This window comes from Mytilus trossulus, chromosome 1, assembly GCF_036588685.1.
Source record: "Mytilus trossulus isolate FHL-02 chromosome 1, PNRI_Mtr1.1.1.hap1, whole genome shotgun sequence".
In the NCBI taxonomy this organism is placed as follows: domain Eukaryota; kingdom Metazoa; phylum Mollusca; class Bivalvia; order Mytilida; family Mytilidae; genus Mytilus; species Mytilus trossulus.
Window position 1 is genome coordinate 20,683,613 of NC_086373.1, and position 15,676 is coordinate 20,699,288.

The 15,676-nt window shown below is 32.5% G+C and overlaps 1 protein-coding gene across 4 annotated transcripts in view; it reads right to left on the reverse strand.

The window, feature by feature from the left end:
• LOC134718225 (protein kinase C delta type-like) overlaps nucleotides 1-15,676 on the reverse strand; it is a 69,202-nt gene that overhangs the window by 33,472 nt on the left and 20,054 nt on the right. For 3 of the 4 annotated variants that reach the window (XM_063580721.1, XM_063580728.1, XM_063580740.1), the window contains 2 exons: nucleotides 6,179-6,324; nucleotides 4,474-4,670 (listed from right to left, as the gene is read on the reverse strand). In XM_063580721.1, the coding sequence (XP_063436791.1) occupies nucleotides 4,474-4,670; nucleotides 6,179-6,308 (327 nt within the window). In that variant the 5' untranslated portion in view covers nucleotides 6,309-6,324. Of the gene's footprint in view, nucleotides 1-4,473; nucleotides 4,671-6,178; nucleotides 6,325-13,778; nucleotides 13,932-15,676 lie in introns of those variants that run through there. The other variant, XM_063580735.1, reaches the window with a different exon arrangement.

A 15,676-nucleotide genomic window follows, 5' to 3' on the forward strand; every position in this document is an offset into this window, starting at 1 on the left:
AATTATGTATTGTATTTCTAGAAATCTTTCCTGGATTATCTCTATGAAATATAGGAACTGTATAAACAGCAATTTGCATCTGATTTCAAAAGTATAAAATACTTCATAAAATGGAAAATATTAATTCAGATTTAATATCTGGACTATAAACAGAGTAATGAGACAAACAAAAAGGTCACTTCCTTCGAGTATATAATATTTATTAAAACGCAAAATATTATTCCAGATTTAATATATATCCTAGACAATAAACAGGGCCCCAAGACAAACAAAGTCTACTTTTATCTTCAAAATTAAAAGATCAAATCTATGCAAAAAAAAAGAAGAAAAGAAAATTGATAAAAAGCTTGTACGAAAACAAATGAATGCTTACATTAATCTAATAGCACATAAAGGAGATGTGAGGATATAATGGTGTATATATCAATGAGACAGCAATCTATCAACATCAATTAAGATATGAAATTAAGATGTAGAAAGCTTTTTTACAAACATATAGACATGAAAAACAATTTCAAATGACCTCTAAACCCAGATAACTGCAAAGTAGCATAACAGAAAGCAGAATGGTCAGAAAGATGATCCTTATTGTAATTGTATAGAAAGTACATAGAGGGGGGGGGGGGAGGGCTCAACATACAAATGTGTGTACAGATGTCTTGGCTAAGGTTTAAACACCACCCCTTCATATATATTCATTCTGGCGAAACACTATGAAAATAAACAGATCTAGATGTGGTATGATAAATAATGTGACAACCTTCCATAAGACAACAAACAAGTTACAACACTTAACATATATTTCATGGAAAAATCATAACCCATTTATATATTGAGCAGAAAATGAACATTTTTGACTCATTGACAAATAAACTTCTACGGCGAAGACTACCCCTAGCCTATATAATATAATTTCTATGAAATTGCACTCTACTGATATATTCTGCATTCTGAAAAAAATGTTTGTGCATACCTTTATATAGGAAAAGACAACCCCCAGTGAGATAGTATGTATAATCTTGATACAGACTTTTACATGTGGAAGTATGGAAAGGATGGTTGATCTACATTCATTACAAATATTAATGAATTGTGATAAGGTGGATCTAAGGCTTTATTGAACCAAGAATATAATTTTTACTGAGGCCATGTGCTGAGGTCAACCTAATTTCCTGGGATAATTAACCCTGTATCCACTACACTTAAGTCTTGAAATTGTTTTATTAGATGACAGATTTTTTTCGGGATGAGATGAATATTGATCATACAATACACTGACTTGTTTGTGTTGCTGTCCACCTTATACCAGTTTAATCAAAATTCTGGCCAAATTCGAATTGGTTTTCATCAAATCAAATCATCTGGTGTGTCAAAGAACCAGTCTTCATTGTTAAAAGTGATAAAATAATTCATACTTTCATAACTTATAAGACTTCAATTCCACTACATGTAATGAAATGTTTAACTTTAAATAAATGGTGAATGTGTCCATGGAACACAGATGATGACCCCCTTGCATGTAACTTTATAAAGGGACATAACTGAACTCAAAAACAGTAAAAGTAACTTTATATAAATTAGTACTTAATCTGTGATTTGTGTTAACAATGATTATGTATGAATTTCAAACCATTTGGTTGAGGCAATCTTAAGTTTGGAAATTGAAACCAATTTTAGAATGGACAAACGTACAGTTTATGGTAATGTGTCATTTAAAAACTAAAAGAGTAATTTTGTAACTGCAGTTTTGTATATTTTCTAAAATAAAAATTTTAAATGCTTCAAAGTAGTCCTAAAATTGAAATTCAAAATACATATTCAAAATAAATGTTTTCATGAATTAAAAGAGAAATAAGAATATATTAGATTATCTCCCCATGAAAACTTAATGCAATCTTATTGTAACTTCACATACAGGTACATTTTAATAACAAGAGTGCACACGCTGAAATGTCTCGCCTTCTGTACAAGTCATTGATATAATGTTGATAGTCCTAAGTATAAAGCTTTATTACAACTATCACATAAACTTAACATTAATCACGATAACTAAAGAAAGACCAATGAACCTTGAAAATGAGGTCAAGGTCAGATGAACCATGCCAGGCAGACATGTACAGCTAACAATGCTTCTATACAACATATATAGTTAACCTATTACTTATTATACAGTTGAAGAAAAATAGACCAAAACACAAAAACATAACACTGTGCAATGAATCGTGAAAATGAGGTCATGGTCAAATAAAACCTGCACGACTGACATAAAGATCATAAAATATTTCCATACACCAAACATAGTTGACCTATGGCATATAGTATTAGATAAAAAGACCAAAACTCAAAAACTTAACTTTGATCACTGAACCATGAAAATGAGGTCAAGGTCACATGACATCTGCCCACTAGACATGTACACCTTACAATCATTCCATACAACAAATATAGTAGACCTGTTGCATCTAGTATGAGAAAAACAGACCAAAACACAAAAACTTAACTATAACCTATGAACCATGAAAATGAGGTCAAGGTAAGATGACACCTGCCAGTTGGACATGTACACCTTACAGTCCTTCCATACACCGAATATACAAGACCTATTGCTTATAGTATCTGAGATATGGACTTGACCACCAAAACTTAACCTTGTTCACTGATCCATGAAATGAGGTTGAGGTCAAGTGAAAACTATCTGACAGACATGAGGACCTTGCAAGGTACGCACATATCAAATATAGTTATCCTATTACTTATAGTAAGAGGGAATTCAACATTACAAAAAATCTGAACTTTTTTTTCAAGTGGTCACTGAACCATAAAAATGAGGTCAAGGACATTGGACAGGTGACTGACGGAAACTTCGTGAAATGAAGCATCTATATAAAAAGTATGAAGCATCCAAGTCTTCCACCTTCTAAAATATAAAGCTTTTAAGAAGTGAGCTAACGCCGCCGCCGTAGCCGCTGCGGGATCACTATCCCTATGTAGAGCTTTCTGCAACAAAAGTTGCAGGCTCGACAAAAATAACATGTTTGAATTCAGACGTCTTTCTCTTATAAACATAATAGACTGTATAAAAAGAATAGTATGAAACCTCTTAGGGACATTTTAATAGCAGTTCGAAATCAAGCAGTCCTCTCATCCTTTTAAGTATCATTACAATAACAATATATATAAAATATCAAGGCCACACTTTCATAAAAGTAGTAAAGTGGTATTCAAATCATAATGGATTGTAAGTGTGCTTTTTTATTAAATCACTTCACACCTTGATGGCTTAAATGAGGCCTATCTTCAGAGATAGATAAAATTTCTGACCAGCTGCAGGGGCGGATCGAGCCATTTTAAAAAGGGGGGGTTCCTAACCCAGGACAAAGGGGGTTCCAATTACATGTCCCCATTCAAATGCATTGATTGTTAAAAAAAAAGGGGGTCCCCCCCCCCCCCTGAAACCCCCCTCTGGATCAACGCCTGAGCTGAACAGTTTAATCTGATATTTATGCACTTTATACAAATATTACATTGTACATATTGGATAAACATTGTAACAGAACTTTGCATCAATTAATCAAATGATTAGATATCAACATAACAGACAACCTCCAGCTTTGCCATATAATAACAGCTGTTATAGGTAATGAATACATATAATCATATTGATATTTTTGAAGGAAAAGTGTGTATCAAAATATATAATATTGTCATAATTACATCTAATTGGTACTGAATCATGGACATGTGAAAATGTTAAAGGAGGTGTGGTATGATTGCCAATAAGACATTTCTAACGACCAGAGACCAATGACGAAGAAGTTAACATCCATTGGTCAAAGCACAGCCTTCAATAATGAATGAAACCCATTCTGCATTCTAAGCTCTAAAATGCCCACAATGACAAATGTTAAACAATTAAAACAAGAAATCAGCCTGATTTATGCACAAAACAATGAACCCAAAATCAAATATGATTTTGCAGCAACAAATTAATGACAGCCGCTGAATTCATATCAATATAAATATGAATACATCCATATTCAATAACACAAACACATTTATTTGAATAGATATTTTTCAACATCAGTACATTTGTCTGTCTTGGACCTTTACCAACTGGTAGCACTTTTCATAAAAAATCTTAAGTGTAAAATTTATCGTATGTTTTAAATATTCATTAACAATTCAACAAAATATTTTTATCGTAAGATTAATTTTACACTTAAGATTGTTTGTGAAAAGGGCTACAGTATTTTAACAGAAGGTCATGAGAGCTTGAATTGTTCCCTGAATAAAGATATGTAATTGTTGATACCTTAATGGACTTATATGGCAAATCATAACTGAAATTAGCAGGTTTTTTTTAAAATAAAACTGATGGCTTGCAGATAAGTGTTAGTTAAGGAACTGATAATAAACTTTGTTATAACAGGAAAGTGTTCAACGCCAAAAGGTCTTCCCTATACTTTTTCTTACCCAGGCAGTTGCTATATTTCCATCTGTGCATTTTTCTGCCAATACTTTTGCTGATAATGTAATCTCTGCTAAAAATCTATTTGGTTTCTCCATGACAACAAGGTTGATAACTCTGCCATCATACAAATGTGCATCAAAACATGTATTCCATTCAGGATAAATTGTGCGCTTTTTCTGAACTTGCTGAATACCACGACCTTTATCAATTGCAAATAAATAAAACAAATCATATCAATTCTTCACATTTGTTTGTACATGTAAAGAGCTGGTCAGATGGACATCTTACAATCATTCTGTACACTGGATATAGTGAGCTACCAAGTATCTGAAATGGACTCTATGGTCTGGTTGTTGTCTCTGTGACACATTCCCCATTTCCATTCTCAATTTTACTAATTATTAATTATAAATAACAAAATTTTTAAATTAACCAAAGAACCATGAATATGAGGTTAGCCGATGATCAAATTAACACTGTCAGACCTTAATACCTTAAAATCTTTTTTACACCTATTATTCTTCAAACTTTTTTGAATCTGAGAAACTAAATTAATCGCAAATACAACAAATACAATTTAAACGGTTTTTGAAGAGGTCATTGAACCCTGAGAATGAGGACAATGACAACGGGCTTTTGCCAGACAGAAACCTCAGACTGTAAAGCAACTGTAAACCTGATATGGACTATCAAGCTCTTAGTCCTTCTGAAACATGTTGGTTTATATAAAGTGCTTAGTTGCAGATCAACATCCCTATTTCTTTTATTACTTTTGTAGCAGCCAAGATGATTAAAATAAGTGTCATTGGTTAAGCATGGCAGCACTTCAGTCATTAGCTTGACATACAAGATGTTATAAGTTACAAAAAGATACCTAAGTGTATACAGGTGTTTAGAATGTTCATTGAGGTTTTCTCACTCAACCATTATCACCAGGTAGGTAGGTGCCCTCACATTACCCTTTTACATCATACAGTAGTTTAATTACATTAGTTTCTGGCATCATCATCAAACCAGTATTAAACAGCAGTAAACACAATTGAAGCTTTTGTTTGCTTTTGTATTTAATAATTTATCATCAATTTGATGAGACCCATTTGAGTGTGATTAACTTTCCTTACAAACTCAGGTCAAAATGATTCTTTCTGATGAGTTTATCCACCATATAAACAGCCTTTAATAACTGTTTCATACTATCATAAGAGGTATGCAATTTGCTGTTGCTGAATCTTTAGGATATATATAGGTCACTTACTTCGTGTATTAATCATGAAAATAATATTAGAACATCATTCACTGAATTCCTGTAGTATAGAACATTGTTTACTAAACAAAATGCTATTTTGGTGTAGCTTTCGAAAGTATGATACTAATGCTAGAAAGATTCTTAGATTGATGGATAGTAGCTTTTCTATCTACATGTCTGGTATATTTAGTTACAGCATGGGTTGACTACCTACTCACTCACACTTGTTGTTCTTTTGGAGTTAATGAAATTTCCTCAGACTTTTTGTTTTCTTTTTTAACCTCAAATTGCATCTTCAAAATGGATTTGGAGATTTGACCTTATGTTCTATTGCCTCTAATTTATCACACATACTTCCTGTACTGTGTGTGACCTTTCGTTAATTCTTACTCAGTGACAACAACACCATATCAGTAATACCATCAATTTCTACATACACTAATTCTTGGATGTTAAATTACCTGGTGTTTGAACAGACTCTTTCACATTCACAGCTACATAAGGGTCAAACATAGGGGCTATAGAGTCCATTGAACTCCCTTTCTCCACCTGGAGAAGTTTAACACGTATAAATCCAACTCCTCCCGCCATCTCTAATGATCAAGTCCTGCAAATGAAAACAAATTTTAAATTAGAATTCTCATAATATTAAAGATGTGCTTATAAACAATAACATAAGTTAGAAGACTTCTGATGTTAGGGAAAATACATATATTATATTAATTTCAATACTTTCAATGAGTACACCACACCAATAGAGCTTTGAAGCAAATTCAAAAAGGAAAAAAAAAGAAATGCAAAAACCAAAGGGCACAGTTTAACATTCTAATTTCAAATTTCTTGACAAAGTTAGTAAGTACAATTATGGCTGATAATAAATAATACCTTGCTTACATTTTTATGAATTTAATAAATAATACTTGCTTACATTTTTATAAATTTAAATAATAATCAAAAGTGTTATGGTTTAGTTTGAATTCTTCGAAATATTAGCTACTGTGGAATCATTTATTTCTTGTGGGTACCAATTTTTTTTTGATTGAGAAAATATAATATTTTCATGCATAGCCAAAAGTTGAAAGTCTGAATACAAGCCTATACTGTGTATAGAAAATTTGTACTTTATTAAATATTTAAATTCTCAGTTCATCTAAGCCTTGATTGTGAACATGATGAAAGACCTGAATATAGGTATCCAAGGAATAATAATGAAAGATCAGGGTATTAATATTCATTTCTTCAATATTCTCTTCAGGACATTTGAATATTTAATCAAAGTTTATTTTGAGGATCAAAAGGGAAATGTCCCTGTTTGATAGATCAGTATGACATTTTCGTTCTTCCTGTTTGATATAAGTCCTGTTTGATAATATAGTAGCTTTAAATCCTTGTCATTTGAACAATAGTTCGGATCAATATGCCAAATGAAAATGAAAACAATATCTAATTGATATATAATATGTTGTATACAATTCCATCAATTTGATGTATATTATTTCATTCTGAAATGTAACATCAGATAATATAGAATGCTGTCTGATAGCTATCCGAGAATGTTACTACTCCTGAAGCATATGTACTGGTTCTTAGATATAAGGAAGATGTGGTATGAGTGCCAATGAGACAGCTCTCCATCCTAGTAACAGTTTATAAAAGTAAACCATTATAGGTTAAGGTATGCCTTCAACACAGAGCCTTGGCTCACACCAAACAGCAAGCTATAAAAGGGCCCCAAAAAGTAATTACTGGTGTAAACCATTCAAATGAGAAAACCAACCATCTAATCTTTAGAACAAGAGTGCACACACTGAAATGTTTCGCCTTCTTTAATAATCCTTGATACTGGTCCGAGACCACCATTGTCGTCCCTTGATTTTCGTTGTTCACAAATATAGTCCCTAGTGTTGACAGTGGGTTACTTGCCATTAATTTTTATACCCCTTCCAAATTTATTTCTCCATGTTTAATGCCTCAAATTGCAAGTAGGGGGATGAAATTACACTGTTAAAAAATTTGGGTCCAGAATTTTAAAGGAAAGTAGTGATTTGGTCCAGCTGAAAAAGGTTGAAAATGAGCACTTCGGAAGCTGTCAAAAGATTTCAAGACGCCCTAAACATAAAATTGTCCATATTTTGAGTTAGAGACGATGAAGTTTTCTATAATTTTGATATAATTTGTCCCAAAAGTAGTACAACACACTGTAAAAGTTTCTTTGAGAAAGCGCAGGTGGGATTTTTTTTATTTTCATTTATGTTCTAAAAGAAATGCACTACGAATTAATTGTGTTCTCGGACCATCTTGATAGACCTTAATATAAAGCTTTATTACAACTGTCACATAAACTCAACATTAACCAAGAAAAGGAAACATTGATCAATCAACCATGAAAATGAGGTCAAGGTCAGAATAATCATGCCAGGCAGACATGAGCAGCTAACAATTCTTCAATACAACAAATATAGTTGACTTATTGCTTATACTAGTAAATAAAGAAAATCAGACCAAAACACACAAACACTTAAAACTTAGCAATGGACCGTGAAAATCAGGCCAAAGTCAAATAAACCCAGCATAACCGACATAAAGATCATAAAATATGTCCATACAAAAAATATAGTTGACCTAATGCATAAAGTATTAGAAAAATAGACCAAAACTAAAAAACTTAACTTTGACCACTGAACCATAAAAATGAGGTCAAGGTCAAATGACACCTGTCAGCTAGACATGTACACCTTACAATCATTCCATACACCAATTATAGTAGACCTATTGCATATAGTATAAGAAAAACAGACCAAAACACAAAAACTTAACTATAACCACTGAACCATGAAAATGAGGTCAAGGTCAGATGACACCTGTCAGCTAGACATGTACACCTTACAATCATTCCATACACCAATTATAGTAGACCTATTGCATATAGTATAAGAAAAACAGACCAAAACACAAAAACTTAACTATAACCACTGAACCATGAAAATGAGGTCAAGGTCAGATGACACCTGCCAGTTGGACATGTACACCTTACAGTCCTTCCATACACCGAATATACAAGACCTATTGCTTATAGTATCTGAGATATGGACTTGACCACGAAAACTTAACCTTGTTCACTGATCCATGAAATGAGGTTGAGGTCAAGTGAAAACTGTCTGACAGACATGAGGACCTTGCAAGGTAAGCACATACCAAATATAGTTATCCAATTACTTATAATAAGAGAGAATTTAACATTACAAAAAATCTTAACTTTTTTTTCAAGTAGTCACTGAACCATGAAAATGAGGTCAAGGACATTGGACATGTGACTGACAGAAAGTTTGTAACATGAGGCATCTATATACAAAGTATGAAGCATCCAGGTCTTCTACCTTCTAAAATATAAAGCTTTTAAGAAGTGAGCTAACACCGCCGCCGCCGTAGCCGCCGCCGGATCACTATCCCTATGTCGAGCTTTCTGCAACAAAAGTTGCAGGCTCGACAAAAACGAGAAACATATATGAACAACATAAACAGACGACAACTACTGTACATCAGATTCCTGACTTAGGACAGGTGCAAACATTGTACATTTACAAAGAGCAGGTATCCAGTTTTCTACTCTCAAATTGCTGAGACACTTGTAATTCAAAAGCCTGTTCATTCATTTTTAAATACATTCATTAATTGTTTAAAAACCAACAACAAAAGATATCTATGAGATAATCAAATCTTTAACAACAAAAAACAATCTGAGATAAAATACAATATTGTTTCATCTATTTTCGGAGAATAGCGGTATTACATGTATTTTTGTAAAGAAATAAAAATGTGAAACTCTTATTATTGGGATCATTGTGTTATTAAGTTTGTTTTCTGAATTTACATGTGAAAGACTTCACAATTGTACTCGGACTTTCATACTAATGTATGCTTTGTATATGTTTACACTTTTGTTCCTGCTTTTTCTATGATGAGGACCTCAGGGAAGATATATTAAGTTAAATACCTAACCTTGTATACCAACTTAAAATAAAATATTGTTGTTGTTATTACAATTCAATTCAACAGTTTAAAAAGCATCTGAAAACCTAAGCCTGCAATATAATAGACCAGGTCTGAGCTTGATGTTATAAAAAGAATGCTTTTTCTAATCTTTAAAATTTCTCGCTTTAAATGAAAAAATGGCTTCTAATCAGAACACTGCTATCATCAATGAGCCAACTTAAATGGACACATTTGTATGAGAACAACTAAAATAAAAAAAAAACGTTTAAATCTAAACAACAATGAAATATTTCAATTGTTTCATTTTTATCAAATGACGATCAAATGCTGCAAACAAAATTGGAATTCTAATTCAATGGATAAGAATTACAGAAAATCGTTGATCTTTTTTATCAGCCATTTCAAAATTCATTTGAGTGCTTCTATCATGTCTATTCAAAAGAAGCTTTCTACTTGAGAGTTGATGTTACAATTTGTATGTATCAAGCATACATATCATCAAATGTTTCACTATCATTGAAATCTAATTACTAAATTAGAGCTCGAACAAACCTGAAACCTAATTCTCCCCAATACATCAGTCGAGCTTAGGTCAAATATATTAGGTATTCAATAAAAAATGAGCAATCTGCTTGCGACAAGCTGACAGACATTATTGGAAGTTTTTCCATTCTAGGTAATAAGTTTTACCATTAAGAATCGGACTACATGACAGCCAATATCACTCTGTTAACAGCATCAATGGAAGAACTCTGCTTAGTCTGTCCCGATGATAGGCAGGCATGAAAAATTGATGAGCACCTCACGATTCTATCATTTATGGATGAATCTTTATCCCAAACCATCATAGTATATTTAACTAAGGAAAGCAACATTATAATTATTTGAATGCTTATAGATTCTACTATTACAAGTATCATAGATGTATAAACAATGTCATTGTTTTCTAAAACAAGAACAGTAAAAAAAGATTTTTTTTTTTTTAGAATTTTAATTGTCCTACATGTTCAACTAAACAGCTTAAACAATCTGTGAAAATAGTTTCCTAAATAATTAATCCAGACATGTCTTGGCATAGAAATAGCACATAGAATTGTAAGACAATATATAAGACGATAACTCGTGTACCAATATTGATGCAGAAATAAATGTTTTCATGTTCTAGATAATTAGCCTATATGAAAAATTGATGAGCACCTCATGATCTGATAGTTTAATGTTTGAAATATGAGCCAACAATTCAATGAAGCATTGACTTTGGACATAATGCATTTGTTAAGTTTTCTGAGTATTTTCAGCATTAATCAAAATGTATTGACTTAAGTTTAGAGATTTATTTTACAAATCTTAAAGAGCATCAATCCTTCTGAAAAGAAACCATATTACTTTTGTTTGAACAAGACTTTCCTTCTTGCAATACATTCACAATGGTAGACAACAGTCATCCCAGGAAACCAGGCACCAAAATGTCATTGCTTAACAATTGCAAAATAGCAGTAGAAAATACCAACTACTGAAGGAAACCTGGCTTCAAATTGAGACAAATGTCTAATAGCAGTAGAACATACTGAACTACAGAAGGAAACCAGAGTGGCTTCAAATTGAGACAAATGTCTAATAGCAGTAGAACATACTGAACTACAGAAGGAAACCAGAGTGGCTTCAAATTGAGACAAATGTCTAATAGCAGTAGAACATACTGAACTGCAGAAGGAAACCAGAGTGGCTTCAAATTGAGACAAATGTCTAATAGCAGTACAAAATACTGAACTACTGAAGGTAACCTGGCTTCAAATTGAGACAAATCTCTAATAGCAGTAGAACATACTGAACTACAGAAGGAAACCAGAGTGGCTTCAAATTGAGACAAATGTCTAATAGCAGTAGAACATACTGAACTACAGAAGGAAACCAGAGTGGCTTCAAATTGAGACAAATGTCTAATAGCAGTACAAAATACTGAACTACAGAAGGAATCCTGGCTTCAAATTGAAACAAATGTCTAATAGCAGTAGAAAATATACTGAACTACAGAAGGAAACCTGGCTTCAAATTGAGACAAATCTCTAATAGCAGTAGAACATACTGAACTACAGAAGGAAACCAGAGTGGCTTCAAATTGAGACAAATGTCTAATAGCAGTACAAAATACTGAACTACAGAAGGAATCCTGGCTTCAAATTGAAACAAATGTCTAATAGCAGTAGAAAATATACTGAACTACAGAAGGAAACCTGGCTTCAAATTGAGACAAATGTCTAATAGCAGTACAAAATACTGAAGGAAACCTGGCTTCAAATTGAAACAAAAGCCAAATAGCAGTAGAAAATACTGAAAATAGACTGGCTTCAAATTGAGACAATATTCAGCCACCAATTTTCCATGAGGCTGGCTTCAAATTGAGACAAATGCAAAATAGCAGTATAAAATAATAAACATAACCTGGCTTCAAATTGAGACGATTGCAAAATATCAATAGAGAATATGGTAAAAGTGTATACTGTAAACATCTCATATATATATGTATAAAATGTATCTAGTAGGATCAAGTACAGGAAATAGATATTTACACCAATAAGCTGCACACACTCTGGTGTTTACATTAAATCATTCATGTAACAGGACTGACCTATTTGAACTCAAGAAAAGGAACATTATAAAAGCGCTGTTTCTTTGCTTTTTATGTTGTTTTGTTATGTGCATGTACTGATATTTTTCCATCATGGATGAATACCCAATATCCTTTGTTTTTTCTATTATTGATAAATACTAATGAAAATAAAATATAAAGAAAACTAGTTATTCATAAAGAACATAATGAAGACCAACCAATAATTCATAAACAATTAAGATTCCTGAACCTGTAGGTAACAAAAGCACTTTTGGGATAGAGAGTATTCATATCAGTGGCGGATCAAGATGGAGGATCCAGGGGTTGGAACCCCCTTTTTTTAACGATCAATGCATTTGAATGGGGATATAATCTGACATACAGTTGGATTTCCCCCTTTATACTTGGTTGGGACCCCCAACCCCAACCCCTTTAAAATGGCTGGATCCAACCCCTGCTCATCTTTCATGCTTTGGATGACAGTCTCAGGTAATTATTATCTTTGCTTTAGGAATAGGAATATTCACAGGTCTATAAAGAAAATTCTGGTAAATGTTTCATTCTCATACTGATCAAAACAACAATCCTTGCTGAATCCACCAATGTATATTCTTTTGGGCCCTTTATGAACTTAAGTGTTTATGGAAATTATAATAAATTATTGCTCCTTCCTGAAATCACCTGAAAATGAAGGCTCCAAAATGATTATCCTTCCCACTGATGTCTCAAGTGTAGAAAGCTTTATATTGTAATGGATAATCCATCACAATAATTCTCCATCTAGATGTCATCATCAACAGCAATAAAATAAATTTAAACATTTACCCCCTCAAGGAAGATGTACTAGCTAGCTTGCATGCTGTCACAGCATAAACTTAATCCATGACAATTATCCCACATCCAGACTGAGTTCTTTATTTTCTTCACAAATACCCATAAGGATATGTTAAACTGATTAAATGTCCATTGAGCCGAATAAAATGTCCATTAAAAATGTCCTAAGGAAACTGGACATGCTATACATGCTAGAAGAGAGTATATACATGTACAAGCTAAGAATAATTTCATTCCACCCACATCTTAAATATAGTCTTTATAGGTACAGTTGGTACTTTTTAAGTATTACACTTATTTTTTTGTGCATATAATAAAAAGATATATAAATCATAATAATAAGGAGATAAAAAATACTTGTGTATGGGTGACAACATCACAATTTGGATTTATTTTCAACAAATATGTGTTTATTGCCATTTAAAGGATTAAATATATTTGATTAAATCTTACAAAAATAGATATATACTGACAGATATTTAATCAAAATAAATGAATCTTATTTAATGGTCCATAAAATTCAAAGCACCTGAGATGTATACATCACTCACCCAGTAATGTTAAATCTAGGTCAAACAACCAAATGTTTACATAGATATACAAATAATTCAAATAACTCATACCTTTGCTGGTCTGTAGTTTCAATGTAAAAAATGTTCATAAATAGTCCATTTCAATTTATCCCACTTAAGTACATGAAAAACCTTAAAATATTTTGAGTAACTTTAAAATTTCAACAAGGAAGGATCAGTTAATCACCTTTAACCAAGTATGTATATATAGGAAGTTTAAAGAGTTTTAAAAGGGGACATGTCAAAAATGAAATTTAAAAAAAAAAACACATAGGGAAAATCTCAAAACTTATAAAACTGAATCTTTTACATAAATATTAAGATTTCCATTGATTTGTCTAAATAAAGTAATCTATTTTCCATTAATGCCCCACTAGCATTTTAGATTTTAATTTATAACTTACACAGTAAATAACACAAATGTAATACAATGTCGATGAAGTCGAGGTCAGATTACCCTTGTTAAGCATGTGAATAGAGACATAAATCAAACACTGTTAACAGGCTACCCACCTACTGAGAATATGAAGTTGTAATAAGCTTATAAATAACATCCTAAAAAACTTTTTTATCCACTAAATCTCTTATTTAACTATGAATCTATGCTACTATATATTCATGTTGGCATCATATGAAGAGTATGTTGCTTATTTTGCAATCATTCATCAGCCTAGAACTGACCACTATTACACTTGGCTAATAGTTAGAAACTGTCTAAATCATTGAGAGCATATGTGAATCCTTAACCCATGGTTTTGAGGTCAATGGCAAGTGATCCTGTCAGACTAACATGTACTTCTACAATAGATATATAGACTTGTGTTCAAGCAGTGAGTGGTTGATTAATTGATTGTTGGTAGCTTCAAGTCCAATGGCAAATGTGTCATGTATGTTCAGGAGGAGAACAAATTCACAATAAGTACTATAGGAAGGTCCTTCCAGGATGAAAGTCACAGAAATTTGGACTGCCACTAGAAACTAAGGGTATATTGGATGGAGCCAGAAATTTTGTCTGAACATGTCTAATATGACGTACTCTCTACATGAGGTAGAACTGGATTTTGACATTCTGCACAGCACCAACGAAACCCCTCTTTTGCAAAGCTGTTACTACCAGCCACGAGAAGAACAACATTGATAGTATTTATAATCCCCTGCTGCCATCCTTGCCGTTTGTTTCTAGCAGTGGCACAGCTTTAAGATTAAGAGCATTGAAGCACAGTTCTTGTCTGAATTGTGAATCATAAGGACAATATAATCATGTTTATGAATGATAAGATGAAATAAAAGAATTAATAAATATACTTGCTGAATTTATAGTATTTTGATGTTGTGAAAATCTATTTTTAGTTGTTGAAATGATTATTTTACATGGAAAAGTATCCACTTTCATTTGCAAAAAAATAAGGTCAGCATTGGGGGGGGGGGGGGGGGGGGTGCTTTTGTGGGAAAAATTTGGGTGATTATATAGGGAATCACTGAGGCATGACTGGAGTGCCCCCCTTAGGTCAGTCAGCACCCCCCCTCTTTTATGAAAAGTTCTGGATCCGCTACTGGTCAGTGGGGAGAAGAAGAATGGCAAAGATAAGTCATAGTTTTTAAGGAGGTTAGCTAGGAAACTATAAACTTATATATTGTTTTGATCCAATCATAAAAACTTTACAAAAATATCTGAAGTTCAGTCAATCATAAAAGTAATTTATGTGGGATTTACTAATGCATCAGTCTGCATCTGATAGTGAAGTATCTGTGTAATTAATTTTATGAATAAGAAAGAAAAACAATTATTATATCATATCAAAAGAGGTTGCCTGACCATGTGCATCAAAAGAACTTAAAACAGTCAGTCAAACAATTTCATTCATTAAACCTTCAAAGCAAATTTCAAAACTCATTGAAGCATCAAATTGAGAACAAGGTCAACAGGTATTTTAGATTTAAGATGAAAA